This window comes from Geotrypetes seraphini, chromosome 15 (genome assembly GCF_902459505.1).
Source record: "Geotrypetes seraphini chromosome 15, aGeoSer1.1, whole genome shotgun sequence".
Taxonomy (NCBI): Eukaryota; Metazoa; Chordata; class Amphibia; order Gymnophiona; family Dermophiidae; genus Geotrypetes; species Geotrypetes seraphini.
Window position 1 is genome coordinate 25,518,640 of NC_047098.1, and position 25,409 is coordinate 25,544,048.

Below are 25,409 nucleotides of genomic sequence, written 5' to 3' on the forward strand. Positions count from 1 at the left end.
TCACACGCAGGGACGCTGCCTATTGGCTCCCTTGTTCCTCCACTGCCTATTGGCCCAGTGACTGCTCCCACTGGCCAATCCCGGCAGGATCGCTCCCTCTCGGTCCCGCCCTCGGCACCGACTGACTCCAGCCGTCGGCACCGTGCTCCTTTGACTAAAGAGCCTGCAGCCCAGCGTTCTGCCTCCCCAGACCAGCATCTGCACTCTGCTTCAGCCAGCCCACCCAGGAAACTGAAGAGGAAATCTAAACACCTTCTTTCCTCTAGTTCCTCCTCCTCCTCGGGCTCTCCTCCTACACTGTCTGCTGCTGCTGCTGCTGCTGCTGCTCCAGCCCAGGATCCTCCCCAGCTCCAGTCTCAGCCTCTGATGCAGCCTGAACTTTTTCAACTTTTCCAGCAGTTCCAGCTTTTTCAGCAACAGCAACTGCTTTCTGCATCTCCTCCGCTACTCTCCACTCAGCCGATTGAACAGGGCACTCAGCTTACATCCTCACCTCATCTGGTCCAGCATGATGCCCATCTCTCTGACTCTGTCTCCACTACCTCTTCTATGGCGGCGGAGCTGGAATCCTACTATGCTTCCTCCTCGCGCTCACCCTCGCCTGATCTGCAGACGGATCCCCTGCTCTCTTCTCTGGCTCATGACGACACCCCATCTGAGCGAGATAGGGCGTCACCCCCGGAAGACACCTCCTACCCACGCTTCCTATCCAAGATGGCGTCCTCTTTACAATTGACCACCACGGCCCAGCCGGACCCCCGGGAACAGAGACTTCAGGTCCTTAAGTATCTTCACATTCCAAAAGAAGTGGTCTCTTTGCCCCTTCATGCTACTCTGGCTGATTCTCAGAAAGCTATCTGGAACACTCCATACTCGTCCCGGGTCATGAAACGCAGTTTGGAACATAAATACAAAGTCCAGGATGTGGCGGGGTTTGGCAAAACTCAACTCCCTCACCAATCCCTGGTGGTCCGCTCTGCCTTGCGGAAATCCAAATCCTCCAAAGACTTTGCATCTACTCCACCGGTCCGCGAGATGCGCATCATGGACTCCATGGGTAAACGAGCTTACCAAAACTCCATGCTGTCTGGGCGAATTGCCATCCATCAGTTCTTCTACACCCAATACCTCTATTCTAACATGGAGGATATGAGAAAACTGGTCGAGACCTTACCGGTGCCCACGCAGGAGGCTTTTAATGCCGTCCTCTCCAACTTCGAAGAATGCTCCAAGAACCTTATCCGGGCAGCTGACGATGCCTTTGATAACGCCATGCGGGGAGCGGCTACAGGTATTTCCACCCGCAAACTGGCATGGTTGCAATGCTCTAAACTGGGGGTGGACATTCATGCGAAGGTGGCGAATGCTCCTTGTCTCGGAGACAGCTTGTTTGGAGACAAGGTTAAGGATCTTATTGAGGGGCTTAAAGAGGATTGCACCACACTGGATGCTCTGGAGGAAGATACCGCACATCACTCAAAACAGCCCTTTAAGAAGCAGCTACCCTCTCAACGGCAGTTCAATCCCCGGAAGTCGTTTTCTTCTGCCAGACAGTTTGCTCTTATCCGCAGAAGCAGTTTCGGCCCTATCGGCAACAATCCTCCAACAGAGCCCCGCGAGACCGTCGCTCTCCTAAACCCGCTCAACCTGCGGGCCAGAAGCCCCAACCCTCTTTTTGACAACCCTCCCCTTCCCGCTGTTCCGGTGGGAGGTCGGTTGAGGTTTTTTCTCCAGACCTGGCAAGCTATAACCACAGACACCTGGGTCTTGCGCATCATTCAACATGGATACCGCCTTTGCTTCTTGGCTCCTCCACCTTGGTGCCCCCCTTCCCACCAGTCACTTCGACCATCTCACCTGCTTCCTTTGCAACAGGAGTTGTCTCGGTTGCTGGATATTCGGGCCGTAGAGCCAGTCCCCGAACACCAGCGGGGCCAGGGACTCTATTCCCGATACTTCCTCATTCCGAAGAAGACGGGAGGCGTCTGCCCGATTTTGGACCTACGGAACCTAAACAAATTCATATTGAAGGAGAAGTTCCGCATGCTCTCGATCTCCGCCATTGCTCCGCTGCTCCAAGTTGACGCTTGGCTCACGTCCATAGACCTTCAGGATGCCTATCTCCATATTCCCATACATCCCTCACACAGACAGTATCTCCGTTTTGTGTTTCAGAACCTTCACTACCAATACACAGTTCTCCCTTTTGGCCTCTCGTCAGCACCAAGGGTCTTTTCCAAATGCGTCATCCCCATAGTGGCGCACCTGCGCAAACAAGGCCTGTCCGTCTTCCCCTACCTGGACGACTGGCTCATTTCAGCTATGACGCCCTGCCTCACACGCCAGGCTTTGAGCCAAACCATCAACCTCCTTCTACAGTTGGGTTTTCTTCTCAATTTTCCAAAGTCTCATCTCCTCCCATCTCAATCCCTTCAATTCATCGGGGCGACTTTTCAGACTCAGCAGACTATGGTTTTCCTCCCGTCACTGCGAGCACATGTCATCCAACAGCTGATTTCAGCCTGGTACCCAGGGCTCTGGGTCACAGCCGGAGACGTTCTCACCTTGCTAGGACACATGGCGGCCACAGTACAAGTGCTACAGTTTGCTCGCCTGAAGATGAGACCTATCCAATGGTTTCTCAAAACCCATTGGAACCAGTTCCTTCAGCCTCTTTCCACGAAACTACAATTAACGCCCCAAGTGCTTCAGGACTTTCAATGGTGGTTTCACGTGGATCCCCTCTCTCACGGACTTCCGTTTCATCCTCCTCAGCCTACTGTCACCATCACAACAGATGCCTCCAAGAAAGGCTGGGGTGCTCATCTCCTCTCTTGGTCCACGCAGGGCACCTGGTCCCCAGCATTAGCTCGCTGCAGCATCAACTTCCTGGAACTGCATGCCATCCATCTAGCTCTGCAGGTGTTCCAACACCACTTGCTCAATCAGATCATCCGGATCCGTACCGACAAACAGGTTGCCATGTTCTATGTGAACAAACAGGGGGGGATGGGCTCCTCTCGCCTATCCCGCGAAGCAGTCTCCATTTGGAACCTCGCTCTCCGGCTCCACTCCACCTTGCAGGCGGTCTACCTCCCGGGCACGGACAACCAGCTCGCAGACAGACTCAGCAGGCAACTCAGTCCTCACGAATGGTCTCTTCGGAACACAGTTATGCGAAACATTTTTGCAACTTGGGGCACTCCTCACGTCGACCTCTTTGCATCCCAGACGAACGCCAAATGTCCCAGATTTTGCTCCAGGTACGGAGAACCAACCCGTTGGGCAGACGATGCGTTCCTCTTCCACTGGTCCCAGCATCTCCTCTATGCGTTTCCTCCGATTCCTCTGATTGGAAAGGTTCTTCAAAAGGCCATCGCAGACAATGCCTCCCTGATCCTCATCACTCCGTATTGGCCGCGTCAAGCCTGGTTCCCCGTCCTCCTCAACCGGGCTTCTCAGGCTCCTTGGATTCTCCCACAGTTCCCGGATCTTCTCACACAACGCGACGGACAGTTGCTACACCCCAATCTTCCGTCTCTCAAATTGACAGCCTGGCTACTGCTCCCACGCTGACCGGGGACTCTGCCTTCTCTCCGGAGGTCCTACACATCCTTCTTGCCTCCAGAGCTCCTGCGACTCAACGCTCCTACTCTGCCAAGTGGACCCGTTTCCAGCGCTGGTGCTCCACCTGTCTTGTTCACCCCAGCACCTCGCCCTTGGCTCAGGTCCTCCGCTACCTTACCTCTTTGCAAGTCTGCGGATTATCCTACAACTCCATTCGCCTTCATCTGGTGGCCATCTCAGTGTACCACGACCCCGTGGACGCGGTCTCCCTGGCACACCATCCTGTGGTCAAGCGCTTCTTCAAAGGACTTCTTCGGCTACATCCCCCCCTCCAACCTCCGGTGCCGGTCTGGGATCTCAACCTCGTGCTGCAGGCTCTCATGGCTCCCCCATTTGAACCTCTCTCTGTTGTACCAATTCCTTACCTGGAAGACTCTATTCCTGGTAGCTATTACCTCGGCTCGCCGAATTGGAGAACTCCATGCCTTGGTATCCTATAGTCCCTATACCCAATTTCTTCATGACAAAGTGCTGTTACGGACTCATCCTAAATTCCTGCCCAAAGTAGTCTCGGCCTTCCATTTGAACCAATCCATTGTGCTGCCTACTTTTCATCCGCCCCCTCACCCTTCGCCAGAGGCCGAACGACTCCACACACTGGACTGTGCCAGAGCTCTCCGCCTCTATTTAGACAGAACTGCGACTCCTCAGCGCCCGTCTCAGTTGTTCCTCTTCATCCGTCCGACTTCCTCTCCTAGACCAGTTTCGAAGTTGACATTATCCTCTTGGATTACCCAGCTCATTGCGTACTGTTACGCCTCCGCCCCCGGGCCTGCTCTTCAGGAAATCCCTCCGCATGTCACGGCTCATGACCTCCGAGCTATGGGCTAACCTTCGCCTCGCACCTCTTCAAGAGATCTGTCGAGTGGCTACCTGGTCCAGGATTCATACCTTTGCCAAACACTACTGCCTTGATGTGGAATCCGGCGCAGATGCATCACTGGGTTCTACGGTTCTGCAAGCGGCTTTATGAGGCGTCAACTTCCCTCCTCCTCTCCGTCTCAGGTAACAGATCTTTATTATTATTATAATAGCATGTTGTTATTCTGTTACCTTCAGCTCGGGAGGCACCTTCTTGTGTGGCTGTAAGATCCCTGTCCAGGGAGAAATAGAAGTTGCTTACCTGTAACGGTAGTTCTCCTTGGACAGATGGATCTTACAGCCACACAATCCCGCCCAGCCTCCCCTATGGTTGCCGCCAGCTTTGTACCTAACTGTGTTTGCCGGTTGGGGGTATGCTTTTATAGGGGCCAGGTGGGATACTTTAGGGGGGGGAGGGCTGGCACATGCGCAAAGCTTTTTAGCTTTGCAGCTTTTAGACTGCCGGGTCGGCTCCGTCACGGGGACGTCACCTTCTTGTGTGGCTGTAAGATCCATCTGTCCAAGGAGAACTACCGTTACAGGTAAGCAACTTCTATTTCTTGGTGGTTGGGTCTCCACATCCGGTAGCTTTACAGGAAGCGGAACTTTTACAAACACAGCAGAATGTGGGACAAACCTCCTTAATGAAAGAAAAAGCAGGGTGAGAGTTCGGAGCAGTGACTTTTATTACAGCAACACATGTGACAGTAACATTTGCTCCATAAAGCATTTCAAGCTATGAACTTTATTCTACATCTCTGTCAATTCCACTTCTCATGTAGTCTAGGACAGGCCCCGCCCCTTGGGCGGGGAATTTAAGCTGGACTCGCCCCACGCGTTGAAAGGTAGGGCTTTAGGTCGGGAAATAGTTTGTGCGGAGGTAGATTTCGGGTTCTTTGTAAGTGGTTTGGCGCTAGTTATGGCTCCTGTGGACTTCAGTGGCACTTGGGGTTTAGTGAGCAGCGAGAATTTCGAGAACTACATGAAGAGCCTCGGTAAGAGCTTTGCTGAGCCCAAAGATCGGGATAGCAGCTTTGCAAACCGTGTTTCTTATTAAACATGAATGCTATAAGCAAGATCCGGTTCTGATCTAGGCTGGGTGGAGGACGCGTTCCGTTAGAAATCCAACCTACTTACTTACAATGAAGACTTCTGATTTTGTATCTTTGTGCAACTAAATGCTTGTCAACTCTGCCCATATTTTTTTTTTTTTTAAGAAACTGCTCTAGACTGGGAATCTCTTTATTTATTCCTAACGGCTAAAAAGCTGTAAAATGTCAGAGACAATAAATAATTTTTTTTAAAAACAACCCAATTCTGAGCTCAGTTTAGATTAGAACTTGATAAAACGCATATAAATCATTTAGGGAAAAGATCACTTGAATTATCTATTTATTGTACCTATGTAAGCTCCTAAGATTTATTATTATTATTATTATTTTTTTCTTTGTTTAAATCTTTATTGATTTTCAAACTCTGATAATGCAATACAATTGGTAAATCATAAATACTGCATGAAACATATTTATTATTATATTAAAGACAGGCTGGCTATGGTGGAGCCTATAGCCTGGTTCAGACCTATTTTCTATAGCATTTATATCCACTACATCTGCTAAATGGAATAAAGTTCGTCTTTGTAGTGGTGGGGCCTCCTCCCTCACCTCTGTCCTCAAGTGTGTGGAGTGTGTGTGTTTTTTTGGGGGGATGCCTAGCTCAAGCCTTCAGCTGGGTTGTTACCAGGAAACAGGCACTTAGGGTAAGGTGGGTGCTCTGGATGCAGGGAGTGTCTCCACTTTGGTAGAGTAGTGCACCACCACTGCCACACATTTAGCTGGGAAGCATGCTGTGATGCAAATATGATGTTATAGGGATTCAGCTCTTGTGCCAGTTATTTATCTTGGTGACATCTCTAAATAGAAATATGGGGGGGGGGGGGGACAAACAAAAGCAGCACTTCCGTTCCTCTTACATACCCCATGAAACCAGCTCAACACAGTTATGGCATCCTCTCCTGACCTGAGGAAGGATGTATTAGTCTCTGAAAGCTAGTCAAAAATGTATTAAAATTAGTCCAATATAAAGGTATTGCCTTATTTTCAACTCTATGGTCTATTTGTATTTCTCAACCTTTATTAACGCAGCTACTGTACTACTTTATTTTACCTGTTTGGAGGAGGGGGGGGGGGGTTCTACTGGGTACTTGTAATCTGGATTGGCCATTGTGGAAACGGGATACAAGGGTAAATGGACCATTGGTCTGACCCATTATGGCTATTCTTATGTTATTAATTTAAAATAATTCCTTTTTCTACCTTTGATGTCTGGCTAATTTATTTTTCTAATTGTGTTGATCCTTCATCTTCTCTTAATTCTCTTGCCTAGGGTTTCCTGTTCATTTGCCATTTTTTCTCCTCCCTTTTCTTTCAGTTTTCTTAAATGTATTTTTCTGCCTGTCAGAATTTAATTCATTCTTACTAGCCAGTCTTTAATGTCCCTTTTTACTTCATTTACCCCTCACCCTTGTTCTCTCCTTGCCCCTTCATCCTTCCTTTTATTCTCCAGTCTTCACTAACTTTCTCTCTTCTTCCCTCTCCATCCAGCATCTTCTGTTTCCTGCTTCTCCTGATGAGCAACATAGTAGATGACGGCAGATAAAGACCTGAGTGGTCCATCCAGTCTGCCCAACCTGATTCAATTAAAACATTTTTTTTCTTCTTCTTCTTAGCTATTTCTGGGCAAAACAATAAAAATAAAGCCGGGGGCTGGAGGTTTCAAACATGCACTGTTGGCTCTGCCGGTCCCTGGTTCCCTGCCCTGGAACAGGACTGTAATGTTAGAGGGGACAGGGGGCCAACAGAGCTGACAGCGCATGCTTTAAACATGCGGCCCTGGGCTTTCTTTTTAATTTTTGCCACTGGTGGCTCGGTGGGATTGTTAGCATTGAAATGATAAGCAGTATTAATATTTATTTATTTAATTTGTTTTCTATCTCGTTGTCCCCAAAGAGATCCGACTGGGTTACAGGTTAAACATACATAATATACAGTTAACAGGTTATGATTTGTACTGGATTTGCCATAATTACAGTATGATACAAGTTATTATCCTAACTTGATACATACTAGGGATCTAATACTAATATATATAATATACGTACAGGTTACAATTTGCAACCTTACAGTGCAAGGACCATGAAACTGGGATGGCAAAGGAGGGGACAAGCTATTCTCCCCCCCCCTCCCCAATTGCTTTTTCTTCTCTGGCATATTTTTTTTTTCCCTCTCCTGCTCTTGAGCTCACATTATGCCTTGAGAAATAACCACATTCCTATGAAGTAACATATAGAAGTTTACAGATTTGGTTGGGGGGGGGGTGTTGGTGGCAATATAAGGGTTGTTTTTGTGGTTTTTTTGTATGCTCAGATGTTTTGAGACTTTAAAAAAAAAATGTTTTACCCTTTGCCCAGATATTGACTTTATGACTCGTAAAGTAGCAAAAATGCTGACGCCACAGAAGGTGATTGAGCAGCAGGGAGACAAGTTCTCCATCCGAACTCTCAGCACTTTCCGGAACTACTTGGTGGAGTTCAAGGTGGGAGAAGAGTATGAAGAAGACACAAAGGGCCTGGATAACAGGAAACTCCTGGTAACTGCTCCCCTCCCAAATTCCTCAAATTCTTGCTTCTATTAAGGGATTTTGTGTAGGGAATGAACACTTGTTAAAACTTTGTGGGGCTCTGTGCAGTTGACTTCTAGTTCAGTCTTAATGCAGAACTGCTAGCAGCTGGCCAGTGGGAGGGAATGAACATCCCTCCTGCCAGTCTTCTTAAAAAAAAAAAAAAAGAAAGTACTAGGTGGAGGGACAGGGATGGCACACTAGACAACCATGCTTGGGGTGGTTGGGAGCTGTCCAGGAGAGAGAGCTGCTTGTTAGAGAGGGGAAATGGGGTCGGGGGGGGGAGAGAGATGGGATCAGGGGGGAGAATGGCACACTAGACCACCAGGCTTGGGGTGGTTGGGTGCTGTCCAGGAGAGAGAACGGCTTGTTAGAGAGGGGAAATGGGGTTGGGGGGGGGTGAGAGATGGGATCAGGGGGGAGAATGGCCCACTAGACAACCATGCTTGGGGTGGTTGGGAGCTGTCCAGGAGAGAGAGCTGCTTGTTAGAGGGGGGAGATGGGGTCGGGGGGAGAGATGGGATCAGGGGGGAGAATGGCCCACTAGACAACCATGCTTGGGGTGGTTGGGAGTTGTCCAGGAGAGAGAGCTGCTTGTTAGAGGGGGGAGATGGGGTTGGGGGGTGAGAATGGCCCACTAGACCACCAGGCTTGGTGGTGGTGGTGGGGTTGTTGGGGAAGAAGGGAGCTTGCTGTCTCAGAGGGGTCCCTGACTCTGGCAGGAGGAAGAGGGCATCCATCCTGCCAATCTTCTACATAGGGTAGAGGCAGCAATGGTGGGAAGGAGGGGGCACTGTACCAGTAGGCTTTTTTGGGGGTTCCATTTAGGAGGAATTGGGACCATTCATGGTGACGGTCTGAGCTGCTTTATTTTCCTGTTGGTGCCTGAGCCAATTAGGAAAGTAAGGCTACAAGAGCTCAGACCCTGCCCGTAAATATCAGCCCTGATTCCTGATAAATGGAGGGGTGTTCCTTTTGGAGAATCACCCAGAGATATCATTTTAATATTAATGACCTCATTGTACTACATTTGCATAATAAGATCAGAAGCTGCTAGAAAGCGCAGAAAAGAGTTTAGTGAGCTGTTTTGATAGTCTGGTGGTAAAATACTTGCTTTTAACAATGGTTTAGTGCCATCATTAAATGCATGGTGACTTTAGAGAATCCAGCCCTCTGTTTGTTCTAGGCAGCAAAGGGGGACCTGGTCTGACATGTTGCTCTCATTCTTAGTACCCAGTTAGCATGAGAAGTGGGGTATCACTTAAGGGAAAGGGGAGGGTGTAATTGTTCCAAAGACACCTATCGGCTCTCTGGTTTCCCTGGGTCCCTGCTTATAAGTGTCTGATCCACTGGATAAGATGATGCTTTTGATCCAATTTAGCTTGGCAGTTCTTATTAAAACAATGGGATTTTTTTTTTACCTTGTTTTCTAGAGTTTGGTTACCTGGGACAATGAGAGACTTGTCTGTGTGCAGAAAGGAGAGAAGAAAAACAGAGGCTGGACTCACTGGATCCAGGGTGATGAGCTGCATTTGGTAATTCTCTTTTTCTTGATTCTTCCTCCCCCCCCCCCCACTTCAATGTGTTCCTAAACAAAAAAAAGGGGGGGGGGAGTGCAAGTTAAAAAGTCCTATCTCTGGTAATGCTATTTTATTTGGGGGGGGCATGATTATTATTTTTTCTATATTTATTGGAACTCTTAAATTTCCATAGACTTGTAAACCCCTTTGCCTTCTGATAAGAACCTTTTTGAAAAGGTACACATCTTGAGCAGCTCCTGGGAAGAGGGGGAAAAGTGGCCTGGGTAGCAATGATCAGCAGGTGGGACTCGTTTTCCCTATAAGAGAAGGGAGCTGAGCATGTGTGCCTGTGAAGGATGTGATGAAACACCTCCCAATGTGCTTTCCTGTGGTATGATGGAAGCTTTAAATTGTTCTGAAGACTTAAGGGCATATTTATAGTAGGTAGTAAGTGTCAATAACATAGCAAGCTAATGACCCCTAACTGGATAACATGCAGGAAAGGACAAGGGACTGATGAGCAAGTGTCGCGGGAATATCTTGGAGTGAGGGCAGGCAGTAGTGCACAGGATTATTCGCCGATGACACCAAATTAAGTAACGTAGTGGCAAATGCACAACGGACGAAGATTCAATGCCCGACAACATGATGCACGACCTACTCCTAATGGAGCGCTGGTCTAGGACCTGGCAACTCAGCTTCAATGCCAAAAAATGCAAAGTTATGCACCTGGGCAGCCAAAATCCATGCAAGACTTATACCCTTAATGGCGAGATCCTAACAAGAACGGTAGCAGAACGAGACTTAGGGGTGATCGTCAATGAGGACATGAAGGCTGCCAATCAAGTGGAGAAGCTTCATCCAAGGCAAGACAAATCATAGGTTGCATAAGCAGGGGTTTCGTAAGCCGGATTTCATTATGCCATTGTATAGATCCATGGTGAGGCCCCACCTGGAATACTGTGTGCAATTCTGGAGGCCGCATTATCGCAAGGATGTGTTGAGACTGGAGTCGGTTCAGAGAATGGCCACCTTGATGGTCTCGGGACTCAAGGATCTCCCGTACGAAGAACGGCTAGACAAATTACAGCTATACTCGCTTGAGGAGCGCAGAGAGAGGGGAGACATAATCGAGACGTTCAAGTGTCTCACGGGCTGCATCGAGGCGGAGGAAGATATCATCTTTTTCAAGGGTCCCACGACAACAGAGGGCATCTGTGGAAAATCAGGGTCGGGAAACTGTGAGGTGACACCAGAAAATTATTTTTCACTGACAGGGTGGTTGATCGCTGGAATAGTCTTCCACTGCAGGTGATTGAGGCCAGCAGCATACCTGATTTTAAGGCCAAATGGGATCGACACATGGGATCTATTCACAGGGCAAAGGTAGGGGAGGGTCATTAGGGTGGGCAGACTAGATGGGCCATGGCCCTTATCTGCCGTCTATTTCTATGTTTCTATTTCTATGATTAAGGCCCCCTTTTATGAAGTTGCGCTAGGCTTTAGCATTGGCCATGGTGGTAAAAGCTCCAATGCTCATAGAATTCCTATGAGCGTTGGAACTAGGATTACCAGATGTCTGGATTTCACTGGACATGTCCTCCTTTTGAGGCCATGTCTGGGGGTCTGGATGGCTTTTCAAAACCTGGCACTTTGTCTGGGGTTTTTTGTTTTTTTGTGTGTGTGTTTTTATTTTTTTTTTTAAAGCCTCCCTCAAAATTGCCATTGGGCAGGAGGGCAACATGTCATTGCATCGCATGTCCTCCTGCCTGACCAGAATAGAGGGCGGGGCTAGGGCAGGACTGGGGCATGGTGGAACTGAGCGGGCCTAAGGGTGGGTCTAAGGGGTCCGGGTTTTCCAAATGTACAATCTAGTAACCCTCTTCGGAACTAATACCACTGCAGCCAGCGATTAAAGCAAAAGCCTAACATGGCTTCATAAAGGGGAGGGGGTAAATGTAAGTTTGTGCAGGTGTTACTGAGCTGACATTCATATTACCTGTGCAAACTACTTATAGCGCTGAAAGGCAGACATTTTGACATTTAATAGATAGTTTCTACCTGGAGGAGCTTGCAATCTAACTTGGACAGACATGACATTTAGGGTTGAGGATGCAGAGCACAAGGTGAGAGGAGTTAGGACAATCTTGAGTTTGTAAATTAGTACTCGTGATAGTGGCTGATATGGGTGGTTGTCTTCTGGTTTCTGCTCTTCTAGTCCATTTAGTAGTGGTTCTGTTCTTGAATGCGTTTTTGTTTTGTCTCCAGGAGTTGACCTGTGAGGATCAGCTGTGTAAACAAGTTTATCAGAAGGTGTAAGGCCTCTCCTCCAGCAGTCTCCAGGAGACAGATGACCTGATGCTCCAGCTTATCAAGCTCCTCTCTGCTACTTTTAGTCAGAGGTTGCAGTGACTGATCTGAAATCTGCCAGTTAAAAAAACAACTTGATTTTGCAAGTTTCATTACCAGGCCATTGTTTTCAGCAAGATTGCATTTGCCACCTTTTATACACTTTGTAAGTGAGATGCTTTCTTTCTGTCAAATGATCACAAACTTGGGTCCAAAAATCTTTTTGCTCTTACCAATAAAGACTCTTAACTACAATAGATACTAGTGTTTTTCATTTTCTGTAGCATTGATGGGGAAAGGCTTTCTTCCCTGCATCCTCCCTTCTCTGATAGCATCATACTTCACTGCCCACTGTTAATCTCCCTCTATTGGGCTGTTTCTTGGCCCAGGGTAGGCAACAGTCAGGTATTGCTGTTCTGATAGGTGGTGCAATAACATTGGATTAGTCCACATTAGAGAGCAGGCTGTCTTTGGTTTAAAAATACCAAAGCTGAGTGCCAGACAAGTGAGGAATGGAAATGGTCTAAAACACAATCGGATTTTTACTTCAGCTGAAATTCAGACTGAAAATACAGCTGTGTCGAGGTATTATATCTGTATTGGGTCCAATAGCCCAAATGTTAAAAAACATGGAAAAAAATTGATCTACATAGCAATTCAAAGTGAAGAAAAGCTAAACTTCAACAAACATCACACAAAATATATCTATTGTATGCCATATATTTAAATTGCTTTTTAAAACCTGAGTGATAAAACAATATTAACACTAGAGGCCGACTTTAATCCACAGCCAAAATTCAACACTTGGTTTCAACTTAAACTGAAAATAGTGCCTCAGGGTTCCTCCTGGACCAGCCACTACCCCTCCCCAAAAGAGAGCTGGCCATCTGACTCTCTCAAGCCCTCCACCCTCTGCATGATGGCCCTATGCCTACCTTTCCTTTAAACTGCTTGGTGGTTCCCAACCCTGTCCTGGAGGACCTCCAGGCCAATCGGGTTTTCAGGATAGCCCTAATGAATATGCATGGAGCAGATTTGCATGTTTGGCACCTCCATTATATGCAGATCTCTCTCATGCATATTTATTAGGGCTATCCTAAAAACCCGACTGGCCTGGGGGTCCTCCAGGACAGGGTTGGGAACCACTGGTCTAGACCATCTAGTGCTTTTCTTCTGGACAAGTGTTGCCCAGAGTGACCGGGTATCACTCTTCCCAGAAGCCACCAGAACAGAGGTTTTGGGGTTGGATGGCAGCCAGTCTGGGAGGACTTGCCCTCTTGAGGGGGAGGGGAAGATTTCTGAAACAAACTTGGTCAACCTCTAAATGTGAAAAAAATATACTTATCTAAAAGAATATGCAACATAGGCATTAATCCACAATGAACATAGATCTCATGCTGAAGCGATAAATATTTTGTGATAATTTGTGGCCAGAGTGAAAAGGTACCAAATGAGAGGCTATAAAAGTTTGGAGCAGCAGCTTTCATCTTTGAAAACTGTGTGTACCATAGGGTCAGGAGAATGGGACTGCTACTCTTTCATGTTCTATAGCCTAAAAACTTCAGATACATATGTAATGTCCCTCTGGTATAAATACATACACCTCTTTTAGTTTAAGTTGTTTTTGCTTGGCAGATCTTGTATATTTATTATTAGGGGACATATGTTTTCAAGCTTCTCTTTACTTTGATAACTTATCTTCATCCTATAAAATCTGACTGAGGATCAAAAGCAAAGACAAACTCTGGTCATCTGTATCAGACTGTACTGAAAATATGACAAACCTTCCCCCCCCCCCCCCCCACCCAGAAGACAGATGGAAAATTTAACATTAAATACCCACCAGTACTTAATAATGCAGCCAAAAATAGTGATATTAAACTGTATGTGACCTCAAACATACTGAACACAGTGTGCATAGAAGAAAAATAGCTAATACTTTGGTCATATTGCAAGCACTAAAGGGTTGGATTCTGTAAAAGGCACATAGCTGCACCTCCATTGACAACCATGCCAAGGTGTGCCCACAGTGAACCACTAGGCACAGTTTATAGAATAGAATCCCAACTAGCATTGCTTAGGCATCCTGGAGATAGGAGTCTGTATATTAGGCCAGGTTTTACCAGACCTAATTTACTGGTACCAAACTTGGATGCCTAGCAACATCTAAGTCAACCACGCCTATTCTCTGCCCCTAACTATGCCTACTTTTCAGGTAGGTGTTAGGTGGCAGAAGCTGCCTTGACTTGGGCACGGAATTCCACACAGTGCCTAACTTGAATACTTTAATTTTATTTGGGATTTTTTTTTTCCCCCCCACTTCAATGGCGTGGTTAATTACCATGCCATTTAAGCTAACTGAAGTAATTTAGATTAGGTATGGACAGGGCAGGATTAACCAATAGGACAAGTAGGCACGTGCCTAGGGTCCGAAATGGTCAGGGGGGCCTGATGAAGGAGGGCATCAACATTGTTTTTTTCCAAACGGCGATGGGCCCCTCCAGCATCGATTGGCAATGTAAGACAAGAAAGTAAGACAAGCAAGCAACGTGGGTAAGAAAGGCAACGGGAACTGTAATTGTGCAAGCGGTGCTGTTGAGGTTTAACTCTGCTAATCTTATGATGTCTGCAAAAATATATAACTAGAAATTTTTGGCAAAGATTATGGTTTGAAATTAAAACCACTACTCTTAACGTAATATAGTATCTATAATAACAAACTTGGAGATACAGACGCTGCTGGGTGATGTATGGTTATATTCAGTATGTTAGCTTACATATGCATGCTGCCCTTGTTCAACTGTCCCCTCGGTATGTATGCAGCCCAGTGGAAGGGTCACAGCAAATCATTTGGGCCCTGGTGTGGTTTGGGTAAAAAGCTGGAGATGAAACAATCCTTTTTCAATGGTGCTAACAAATATTGTGACTGAGGAACACTGAACAGTCCAAACACTTGGGAGTTTATCTTAAGTCCAAGAATTTTTTTTTACACCACAAGAGGCAGAAAGAAAGGAACATGCAACTTCTATCACTCTGAGCAGCTGCATGAAACTGGGGGAAATGCGGAGGCCAAATACAAGGACATTGATCTGAGGTAAGAACAGAAACACAAAACATGAATGGCCTAACCAACTGCCCATCCACACCAATTACTCAGCCCTACAATTTCTTCTTCTCTCTGATTCCCTCTGTGCTTATCTCATTTTTTTTTTTTTTAATTCAGATTCTGTATTGTCCTTGTCTCTCTACACCCTGCACTGGGAGGCAATGCCATGCATTTATCACCCTTTTGATAAAGGATGAGTCCCTGGAGGTCAAAGAGAAATTAACTGATGATCCAGCACTATTTCCAGAAAGCATAACAGACCATAGGCACCAACATTTCAAAACGTTTGGGGGTGCCAGACACAATACAAACTATCTATTTGGACACAGTGAAGAAGTTTGCTCAAAACTAAGGTGCTCAGCACACATTTGCACCCACAGAGTTGGCTCCTATGTAACAGACAGAGACATGAGCTTGTCCAAAAAATACCCTAAACAAATACTGGACATTAGCCTTGTTCTATGACAGGTTGCCTAAATATAAGTGCCTGCCCTGCAAAAGACCAAGTGGACTCCTTGATCAGAAAGGGTTTTTTCACGCTCTGGAAACTTCGATCCATTAGAGCATATTTTGATATGTCAGCATTTAGAATTCTGGTACAATCCCTTATACTGAGTCAACTTGATTACTGTAACATCGCCTATTTAGCAATTTCCCAAAAGAATATGCGACGATTACAACTTATACAAAATGCAGCGGTCAAACTGATAATGGTTAAATGGCTGGCTAGGGTGATGAGCAGCAGGAGAGGGTTATGTGTTGAAGGCAACCTTGAAAAGGTGGACTTTCAGTCTATTTTATCGTAGCAAGGGAAGGGGCATGACACAAGGACTCAGGTAGTCTGTTCCAAGTATACAGGGCAGCAAGGAGAAAGGAACAAAGTCTGGAACTGGCAGTGGAGAAGAAGGGTTCAGATAAAAGTAACTTATCTGAGGAACAGAGTTCTTGGGGAGACATATAAGGTGAGACAAGAGAGGAGAAATACTGAGGGGCTGCAGAATTAACACATTTGTATGTTAGTAATAGGAGTTTGAACTGTATGTGAAGGTGGATAGGGAGCAAGAGAAATAATTTGAGGAGAGGGGAAACGTTAGTGTTGCAAGGTTGGCAGAAGATTAGCTGTGCTACAGAGTATTGCACAGATTGCAGGGGGGAGAGGTGGTTAAGTGGAAGACCTATTATAAATAAATTGCAGTAATCTAAGCGTGAGGTTACGAGGGTGTGGACAAGGGTCTGGGTAATGTGCTCAGAGAGGAAGGAATGAATTTTGGTGATGTACAGATAGAAGTGACAGGCTTTAGCAGTCTGTTGGATGTGCATAGAAAATAAGAGGTCAGAATCAAAGACAATTCCATGGTTATAAACAGAGGAAACAGGAATGATAACAGTATTATTTACAGAGATGGAAGGAGCAGAGCAGAGGGTTTAGGAGGAAAGAGGAGCAGTTCAGTCTTGGGCATGTTTAGTTTCAGATGGCAGTAGGACATCCAGGCAGCAATGTCAGATAAACAGGTGGAGACTCCCCTGAGCCCTAGCTACTTTTAGCCTTTCCACATAGGGAAGATGTTTCATCCCCTTTTATAATTTTAATTGCTGTTCTTTGAACCTTTTTAAATTCCACTATATATTTTTTTTGAGGTGTGGTGATGAGAATTGCACACAATATTTGAGGTGTGGCCATATCAAGGAGCAATACAAGGGCATTATAACATTCTCATCTTTCTTTTCCATTCCTTTCCTGATAATTCCTAAGATTTCATTTGCTTTCTTAGCAGCCGCTGCACAATAAGCTGAGGGTTTAAATGTATCTTCAGTGATGACACCTAGATCCTTTTCCTGGGCAGTGACTTCTAATGTGGAACCCTGCATCACGTAGTTTTAGTTGGGTTGATCTTTCCCACATGCATCGCTTTACACTTGCTTATTATTAAATGTCATCTGCCATTTTGATGCCCAGTCCCCTAGTATCTCAAAGTCCTTTTGCAATTTTTTGGTCCTCTTATGATTTAACAACTTTGAACAACATTGTCATCTGAAAATTCAATTATCTCACTAGTTATTCCCATCTCTATATCACTGATAATCATGTAAATAAGCAGCAGTCCCAGCACAGACCCCTGGGGTACCCCACTATTTACCCTTCTCCATTGAGAACATTGACCATTTAACCCTATTCTCTGTTTTCTATCTTTTAACCAGTTCTTAATCCATAATAGGATATTACCTTTCTAATTTCCTCAGAAGTCTCTCATGAGGTACTTTGTCAAATGCCTTTTGAAAATCCATATACACAGTATTGACCAAATTACCTTTATCCACATGTATTCACCCCTTTGAAGAAATGTAGTAGATTCAATTCAATTGGAAAGCTTTTTAAACATGAACGAACAACATAAGATTTAAATATCTGATTCTTTTTGAGGAGAAATAGTTAAGGATACATATAAATGTTTAGAAGAGTTTTTCTCCTTTTTGAGGTTCATTTGTGGTTGATTATAAATTATATATTTTTGTTTCTGTATAGGGGAATTACTGTTCTTGTTTTCCTATGTGAAAATTTTGTTCTTTAAAGTACTTAACCCTCCCTTAATGTGGGCTTGATGGAAGTAGTTTATGATGTAAAGATTTTTTTCTTCGTTTGATCTTTTTGAGGTTGTAAAATTCCATTCCTTACTGTTCTGGATGTAGAACTGTTGTAAAAACTATAAATAATAAAATAAAAGTAGTAGATTGGTGAGGCAAGATTTCCCTTAACTAAATCTGTTGGCTTTGTCTCATGAATCCATGCTTATGCATGTGCTCTGTAATTTTGTTCTTTATAGCAAAACTGTTTAATGGTCAAAAGCACAATCAAGAACCAACAGAATAATAATACAGCATAGACCAAATTTTCAAAACCATAAAAACCACTCCCTCCTCCACCCCCCAAAAAAAATTGGAAAAAAAAATTAAATATATATATATATATAAAGAAATAAAAGGCATGGAGCAGCAGAAGAGCAAATGTCACAGACAATTCAAGAAAAGAACTACACAGTCAAATATTCAATACATGGCTATGAGCATACCCGGTCAAAGAGGCCCAAAAAGGCTCCCAAGTAAGTTGTAATTGATAGCCCTTAACAAATTTTGTTCTTTATAATAGTCTCTGCTTTTTTTGCCTGGCACCGACATCAGATTCACAAGTCTATAATTAGCATGCGTTAAATGCTGCACAGTCCATTGTATATCTATGGGCCACACAACACTTTTAATGCACACTAATCTGATAGTATGCCTTAGTAAAAGGACTCCTATGAGTATTTTTAAATCCAACATGTGAGGTCTCAGCCAAACCAATCAGATAATCTTGTGATAAGAATCTAATAGTATTATACCATTGTATAGTAACCAGTGTTTGTCAAAGTACTTAAATAAAAGTAAAAGTACATTGAAGAACAATTAAAAATGTTACTTTATCTTATCTTAATTAACATTTGATATATCATTAGTATGCCTGAAAGCTGGTTTTAAGAAAGGTTTGGACAATTTCCTAGAGGAAAAGTCCATAGTCTGTTATTGAGAAAGACATGAGGGAAGCCACTGCTTGTCCTGGATCGGTAGCATGGAATGTTGCTACTCCTTGGGGTTTGGTCAGGTACTAGTGACCTGGATTGGCCACCATGAGAATGGGTTACTGGGCTTGATGGACCATTGGTCTGACCCAGTAAGGCTATTCATATGTTACATTACATTACATTAGGGATTTCTATTCCGCAATTACCTTGCGGTTCAAGGCGGCTTACAAAAGATTTATAAATGGGGGTTACAATGGGAGAACAATTGATTTACTAGAGTAGTAAAGAGTAGATCTTTTGACATTTCTCGGGTTGTTAAGATTAAGGCGGCTTACAAAAGATTTATAAAAGGGGGTTACAATGGAAGCACAATTGTCATTACTAGGGTAGTAAAGAGTAGATCCTTTGTCAATTTTTAGCGTTGTTAAAAATACGTGAAGTTAGGGCTGTTCCAGGAATTTCTTGAAAAGTATAGTTTTTATTTCTTTTCTGAATGTCTTGTAGTCTGAGGTGGTCATCAGAAGGTTAGAGATCTGGTTGTCTAGTTTTGCGGCTTGAGCGGCTAGGAGGCCGTCGTGTAGTTTTGATCATTTTACTTCTTTGATCGGAGGAGGTATGAATGGGGAATGCATTTTTCTGCGTCTGGTTGTGGATGCTTGGATGAGGCGGTTGTTCAGGTAGGATGGGCTGTCTCCGTTTAGGGTTTTAAATAACATGCAGTAGAATTTAAATTATATTCTTTCTTGGATTGGTAGCCAATGTGAGTTGATATAAGCTTCTGTGATATGGTCATGTTTTCTCAATGAGTAGATGAGTCTCAAAGCTGTATTTTGGATTGTTTGTAGTTGTTTGGTCATAGTAGCAGGGCATGGAAGGAAGAGGATGTTACAGTAGTCCAGCAGTCCTAGGATTAGGGATTGTACTATAAGCTGGAATTGTGTTCTTTCAAAGAATTTCCGGACTAGTCTCAGATTTCTTAAGGCGTCTAAACAGTTTACAGGTTAAAAAAAGCACATATTCAAAATGTTAATAAAGAAACAAAACATTAACACTACAGAAGGTTAAAATAGTATATACACCTTAAAAAAAACACAAATTATACTGTAAGGAGATATCAAGGAAGAGGAAGTGGATATGTGTTTCAATTAAGTACCAAATTACTTTATGAAGAGATAAGTTTTAAGCATTCTTTTGAAGCCCTGTAAAGTTGGTTGATTCCTGATTTTAAGAGAATGATTATTCCAAAGCTTGGGACCAATGTAGCTAAAAGAGGAAAATCTGGAAGTAGATAAATGGATCTTCTATAAAGGAGGAAGTGCCAACAGATTGTTGTCAGAAGAATGTAGTGGTTGATATGGGACATAAGGTATAATCAGTCTGCTAAGATATAATGGTGCTGATGGAAGATGTGACGTATAAACCTATGTTTAAAAATTATATGGTTGGATGGTGGGTACCAGTGTTCTTATTTAAGTAAAGCTGTAACATGATCAAAGTGATGTGATGAATGGAGAAGTTTTACAGCTATAGATTATACTAATTGTAGTCTTTTAAGAGAGAGGAGAGGTAGCCCTGCATATAGAGAATTACAGTAGTTGATCAAGGAGATGACAAGTGTATGAATCAGGGAATGTAGTAAGACTGGTGATAGAATATATTGAACTGATCTGATCTGATGTAATACAAAGAATGAAGATCGCACAAGTGCACTGATTTGCGGTTTGAAGGTAAGATCATTATCCTAGATAAAATCTAACATTTTAACGGTGTCTGAAAATGTGAGAATGATTGTGAATTACCAGTGAGATGGGAGGTAAGCTGGGTAAAAATGAAAAACAAATGCATTTGCATTTGTTGGGATTTAAAACCAAAAGGTTTTCTTTAGGCATCGAGAGAGTCCAAAGGAGAGCAACGAAACTGGTAAAAGGGCTGGAACACTGCCCATACGCCGAGAGGTTGGATAGGCTGGGGCTCTTCTCTCTGGAAAAAAGGAGGCTCAGGGGAGATATGATAGAGACCTTCAAGATCATGAGGGGCATAGAGAGGGTGGATAGGGACAGATTCTTCAGACTGAAGGGGACAACAAGTACGAGGGGGCATTCGGAGAAACTGAAGGGAGATAGGTTCAAAACAAATGCAAGGAAGTTTTTTTTCACCCAAAGGGTCGTGGACACTTGGAATGCGCTACCGGAGGAAGTGATCAGGCAGAGTACGGTACAAGGATTCAAACAGGGATTGGACGGATTCCTGAGGGATAAAGGGATTGTGGGATACTGAGGGAGGAGCTGGGATGTAACACAAGTATAGAAAGCTAACCAGGTAATAAGTATAGAAACCCAACAGGTCATGCATGTGCAAGACCGGAGGGTTAGGACTACGATGGGAAGATAGAAACATAGAAACATAGAAAAATGACGGCAGAAAAGGGCCATAGCCCATCGAGTCTGCCCACACCAATGACCCACTCCCTGATTCTTACTCTTCTAGAAATCCCACATGAATATCCCATTTTTTCTTGAAATCTAATACGCTGCTGGCCTCAATCACCCGCTTAGGCAGCTCGTTCCAATGATCGACCACCCTTTCGGTGAAGAAGTACTTTCGGTGAAGATAGGACTTCAATGAGAAACCAAGGTGGCAAGGGAGCCCCTTCTGGTGATTCAGACAGGTCGTGACCTGTTTGGGCCGTCGCGGGAGCGGACTGCCGGGCAGGATGGACCTATGGTCTGACCCGGCGGAGGCACTGCTTATGTTCTTATGAGAAAGGCAGTCATTGAATTTATTAGAGGCAGATGTAGAACTGGAAAACTGATAGAAACTTTGTATGTTGTCTGCATAACAAAATGGTAGCCCATCTTGTTCTTGAATGACAGTGAATAGGGGTGCTGTAAAGATGTTAAACAAAAGTGGTTTCTGTGCTGTGGTTGGTGCAGAAACCCGCCTGTTGTAGATGAAGAATGTTGACTCTGTAAAGCTAGTAAGTTGTTTAAAGATGATATTTTCTAACATATTTGAAAACAGGTAAGTTTGATACAGGTCAATACAGACTGGTCTAAGTTTGGTTTCTTCAAGAGGGGGGCAAACAAGCACGTTTCCAGGTTGTAGGAAACACTCCATTCATAAGGCTGTGACGAAACAATGTTACTAGAAATGGACTTAAAAGTGTTGAGAGTTTTTTTAACAAGAAAAACCAGCTAAGGGTCTGTACAAGGGGCCGATGGGTTAATTGTTGCAATAGCCTCAGCAACATCCTGAATTCTGGGAAGATTAAATGAGGTCCAGCAATTGATGTAGTGGGAGATCTTGGAGAAGGAGGTGTCAAGGACAGAGATGGTTTAGAGCCAGTAATTACAAGAGAGGTACAAAAGAGAACAGATTTTATGTTCCCAACCTTGAGTTATTGCTTAATATAATAGTACTTTTTGAGTAAAAATGTAAAAGCATTATAACTACAATAAATGCAACAATTGTTAATTTTTTTATCCCAACAATTTTATTGTTCTATAGTTCAATCCACTTTGTATTTAGTAAAGTCAAACTTTGAAACTGACTGTCAGTTAAGCTAATATGCTTGTGAGTCATTATTAAACCAGCACAGTTAAAAAGGTGTTTAACTGCACTGGCAGAAAGTGGATTGTTCAGTCTGAGTAAAAGATTCCTTCAGATCAGGCCAGGCTACAATATTACTGATGTATTTTCACTTAGTTTGCAGATGCTGATCAAATGAATCTCTATCTGAAACACTTGCATCTTCATCTTGCTGGCTATTTTCAGAGAAGGCTTTCACAAAGTTGGAATCTTTGTCTGTTATTCTAACAATTTGGTGACAAACTCTATTTGAATATCTTTGAGAACTGATGCAAGAATGTCAGATGTGTGGGAACCCTTCAGTCATGGGACCAAACAAGGCTTCCTCTCTAAAGACTAACAATCCAGTAGACAGTCACCCCAATGTAAAATTTTCCTTGAGATGACTGCAGTCTGTTGTGTATGTCTGTTCACCAAGAATTGCTACCAGTTTCAACTTCATCTCCACTTCAAAGTGACCCAACTCATCATTGTTCTGTTTGGCTGGAGACCAGTAATCAGTTCAACCATACACAGGCAACTCCACTGTTCTTATTGGCTATATTAACTAAACTGCAAAATTTAAGATGAAATGATCTATTGCTTGGATTATGAAATTTGCAAATTGCAAAATGATGTTCTAGGTTTTGCTGTTTGATTTGGTTTATGAAGGAATTGTCACATCTTGCTTCTGCTTTTTACAGCAAGCATCAGATGAAATGGAACTAGGTAAAAGTAGTGAAAAATTGGTGAAAGTACTACTTCAGTAAAAATAAAAATGTTACTTCTTCACAAGTAAAAGTAACATAATTCCATATTAGTAATTAGTTACAGTACGTAGTTACTAGACAGCGCTGTTAGTAACAGACGCAGGCTCAAGCCATTTCTTGCACACGTTCTGCTCTTATCTTGAAAAAAATAAGAGCAGGAATCCCTGCATTAAAGTAGCTACACCTGGGCATCAGCAATACCATTCAGTCTTGGAGTTGGCTAGGGACGTAGCCTCTAAAAACTAGCGTCTGAACTAGTCTCATTGCACTGCTGTATCTCTAGTACTGTGATCATGCCCTCTGGCACAGCCAGAACTCAAGAGTCCACGTTTTATTAACCGTGGTTACATTTCGACGCCCAATGTGCGGTCCCTACTGCCATTCTTTCTTCCGCACCCCTGTTGCTTAGCGCCACCCCTCCCCTCCTGTTCGTTCCCTATTGCTGAGGGAATGGGGAACACGAGGCGCTCCTATTGGCTATTTGGCGTCGCGCCGGCACACGCTGACGAGGTCACGTGACGTGCATGCAAGATGGCGGCGCTGTTGTTTTGATGAATAATAGCGAGTGTGGCGGAGGGACCTGTTTCTCTTGCAGGCCTCCGTGACTCGGTTCTGCTAGGTTCCTCGCCTGTTTTTGCAGCGTGCCCGCTGGGCGGGTTTCCAACTCCCGCGGGCGGCCTACTGATTTGTGTCACCATTAAAAGGAAAAGAATGGAGGAGCTGAGCGCTGACGAGGTGAGGAACTCTGGCCAGGTCGGGCATTGGGAACCTGGTAATGTGTGAGAATGTTTCACTATTTAGATTTCCCACCGGCACTGGGGACGTTGGCTTTCCTCGAAAAGCAAGTGTGCCTCCCTTGACATATCCATTAGATAGTCTGAATTAGCAAAAGATCGAAACTTGTAATATTAATGTATTTTTGGTAGCCAGATCGTGAGTAGCTGAAGACAGTGTTCAGGAATTAAACTGGTGAGACTTATTTTTTTGTTGGCTTGCTGCTGAACTTTAGTATCTTTAGGTGTCATATTCAGTTGGCTGCATTTCGTCTGACAGATCATCCTGTCCTATTTTTTTTTTCCATTCCTAGAGGAATTTATGGTCCTGTTGCCTTAAGGAAATCATTCATGTCATCCGAATTGCATCTCTATGAATGTGGCAGGATTTATCTTGTGGGGGGGAGGGGAAGGAGCTAGTTGGCAACTTGAATGTTACTACTTTTTATTGCTCTCATAGCACCACTTTTCATATGTTGACCAGTATTCTTATTATTGTTTACAATTATCATTCATTGAAAGTTAAAAGGCTGAGCTTACCATGGTACTAATGCCAGTATTCAAAACTTTATTACCATATATACTTGAAACTGATCAGAATATAAACCAAGGTAACCTCCCCCCTCCCAAAAAAAGGAGGAAAAAAGGTTGACTTGAATATAAACTGAGGTTAGAAATTTGGGTATATGTCATTTGCCATCCCCACCAGAACACCTAGCCTCAGTCACACATGCAGAAAACAATAAAAAAACACCTTTTCAAATACACATACAGAAAACAGAATAAAAAAACAACACCTTTTCAAATACCCACAAACTAAAAGTACTATTGTACACAAATAAAACCCTAATATGCCAGACTCACACTACACCACAAGAGAAATAGAAAGAAATGCATTTCTTCCTGAACAGTCCAAAATAAACAGATGTAAATTTTTAAAATTGACATATTTCAGTCACTAAATTGAAAATAAAACCCATTTTCCCACCTTTGTTATCTGGTGATTTTACTTTTCTGGTCATCTTGTTCCATCTGTGCTCTTAACTTTGTTTCCAAGGCCTCCTTATGGATTTGTTGTTTCTTTCCTCTCTTTCACTTTTTGCACTGCATCCTTCTTTGACACTGATTTTCATATTAATTTTCTTCCATTTTTTTGCCTCCGTCTCAAATCTATCCAACTCTTCCCTTTCCCTCCGTTCGTGTGCACCATCCTTTCCCTCTCTTCCCCTTCCCTCCATTCGTGTGCACCATCCTTTCCCTCTCTTCCCCTTTCCTCTGTCCGTGTGTCCCATCTCTTCCCCTTCCCTCCGTCCATGTGCCACCATCGCCTTCCTCTTGCTGCCAGCGGCCTCTCCTACACCGTTCCTTTCCTTTTCACCTAAGTGTAAACAGGAAGTTGCTTCAGCGAGGGTTGGACCGCAGCAAAAGTACAGAGGAGGCCACCATCTTAGGTACTCCTATCTTCCACTACCCGCTCCTCTGCCCCATACTGACATTGCACTTACAGTCCCAATGCTCTGAAAGCAGATGCTGACGCTCTGTGCCGGGCTAAAGGACCTTGAGCATCTGTGAATGCTGGATTCCCTTAGAGAATTCCAGAG

General features: G+C 44.1%; 2 protein-coding genes across 7 annotated transcripts in view; both read left to right on the forward strand.

The window, feature by feature from the left end:
* LOC117348972 (retinoid-binding protein 7-like) overlaps nucleotides 1–12,294 on the forward strand; it is a 72,452-nt gene extending 60,158 nt beyond the window's left edge. For 2 of the 3 annotated variants that reach the window (XM_033921720.1, XM_033921725.1), the window contains 3 exons: nucleotides 7,958–8,136; nucleotides 9,600–9,701; nucleotides 11,955–12,294. In XM_033921720.1, the coding sequence (XP_033777611.1) occupies nucleotides 7,958–8,136; nucleotides 9,600–9,701; nucleotides 11,955–12,005 (332 nt within the window). In that variant the 3' untranslated portion in view covers nucleotides 12,006–12,294. Of the gene's footprint in view, nucleotides 1–5,325; nucleotides 5,484–7,957; nucleotides 8,137–9,599; nucleotides 9,702–11,954 lie in introns of those variants that run through there. The other variant, XM_033921726.1, reaches the window with a different exon arrangement.
* An 11,245-nt stretch (nucleotides 12,295–23,539) lies between these two features.
* Nucleotides 23,540–25,409, forward strand: part of UBE4B (ubiquitination factor E4B) — a 137,310-nt gene continuing 135,440 nt past the window's right edge. For 3 of the 4 annotated variants that reach the window (XM_033921512.1, XM_033921510.1, XM_033921511.1), the window contains exon 1: nucleotides 23,540–23,770. Coding sequence is in view for 3 of the 4 variants with exons in the window: in XM_033921510.1 (XP_033777401.1) it covers nucleotides 23,747–23,770 (24 nt within the window). In the remaining variant the exon portion in view is untranslated. The remainder of the gene's footprint in view (nucleotides 23,771–25,409) is intronic. The other variant, XM_033921513.1, reaches the window with a different exon arrangement.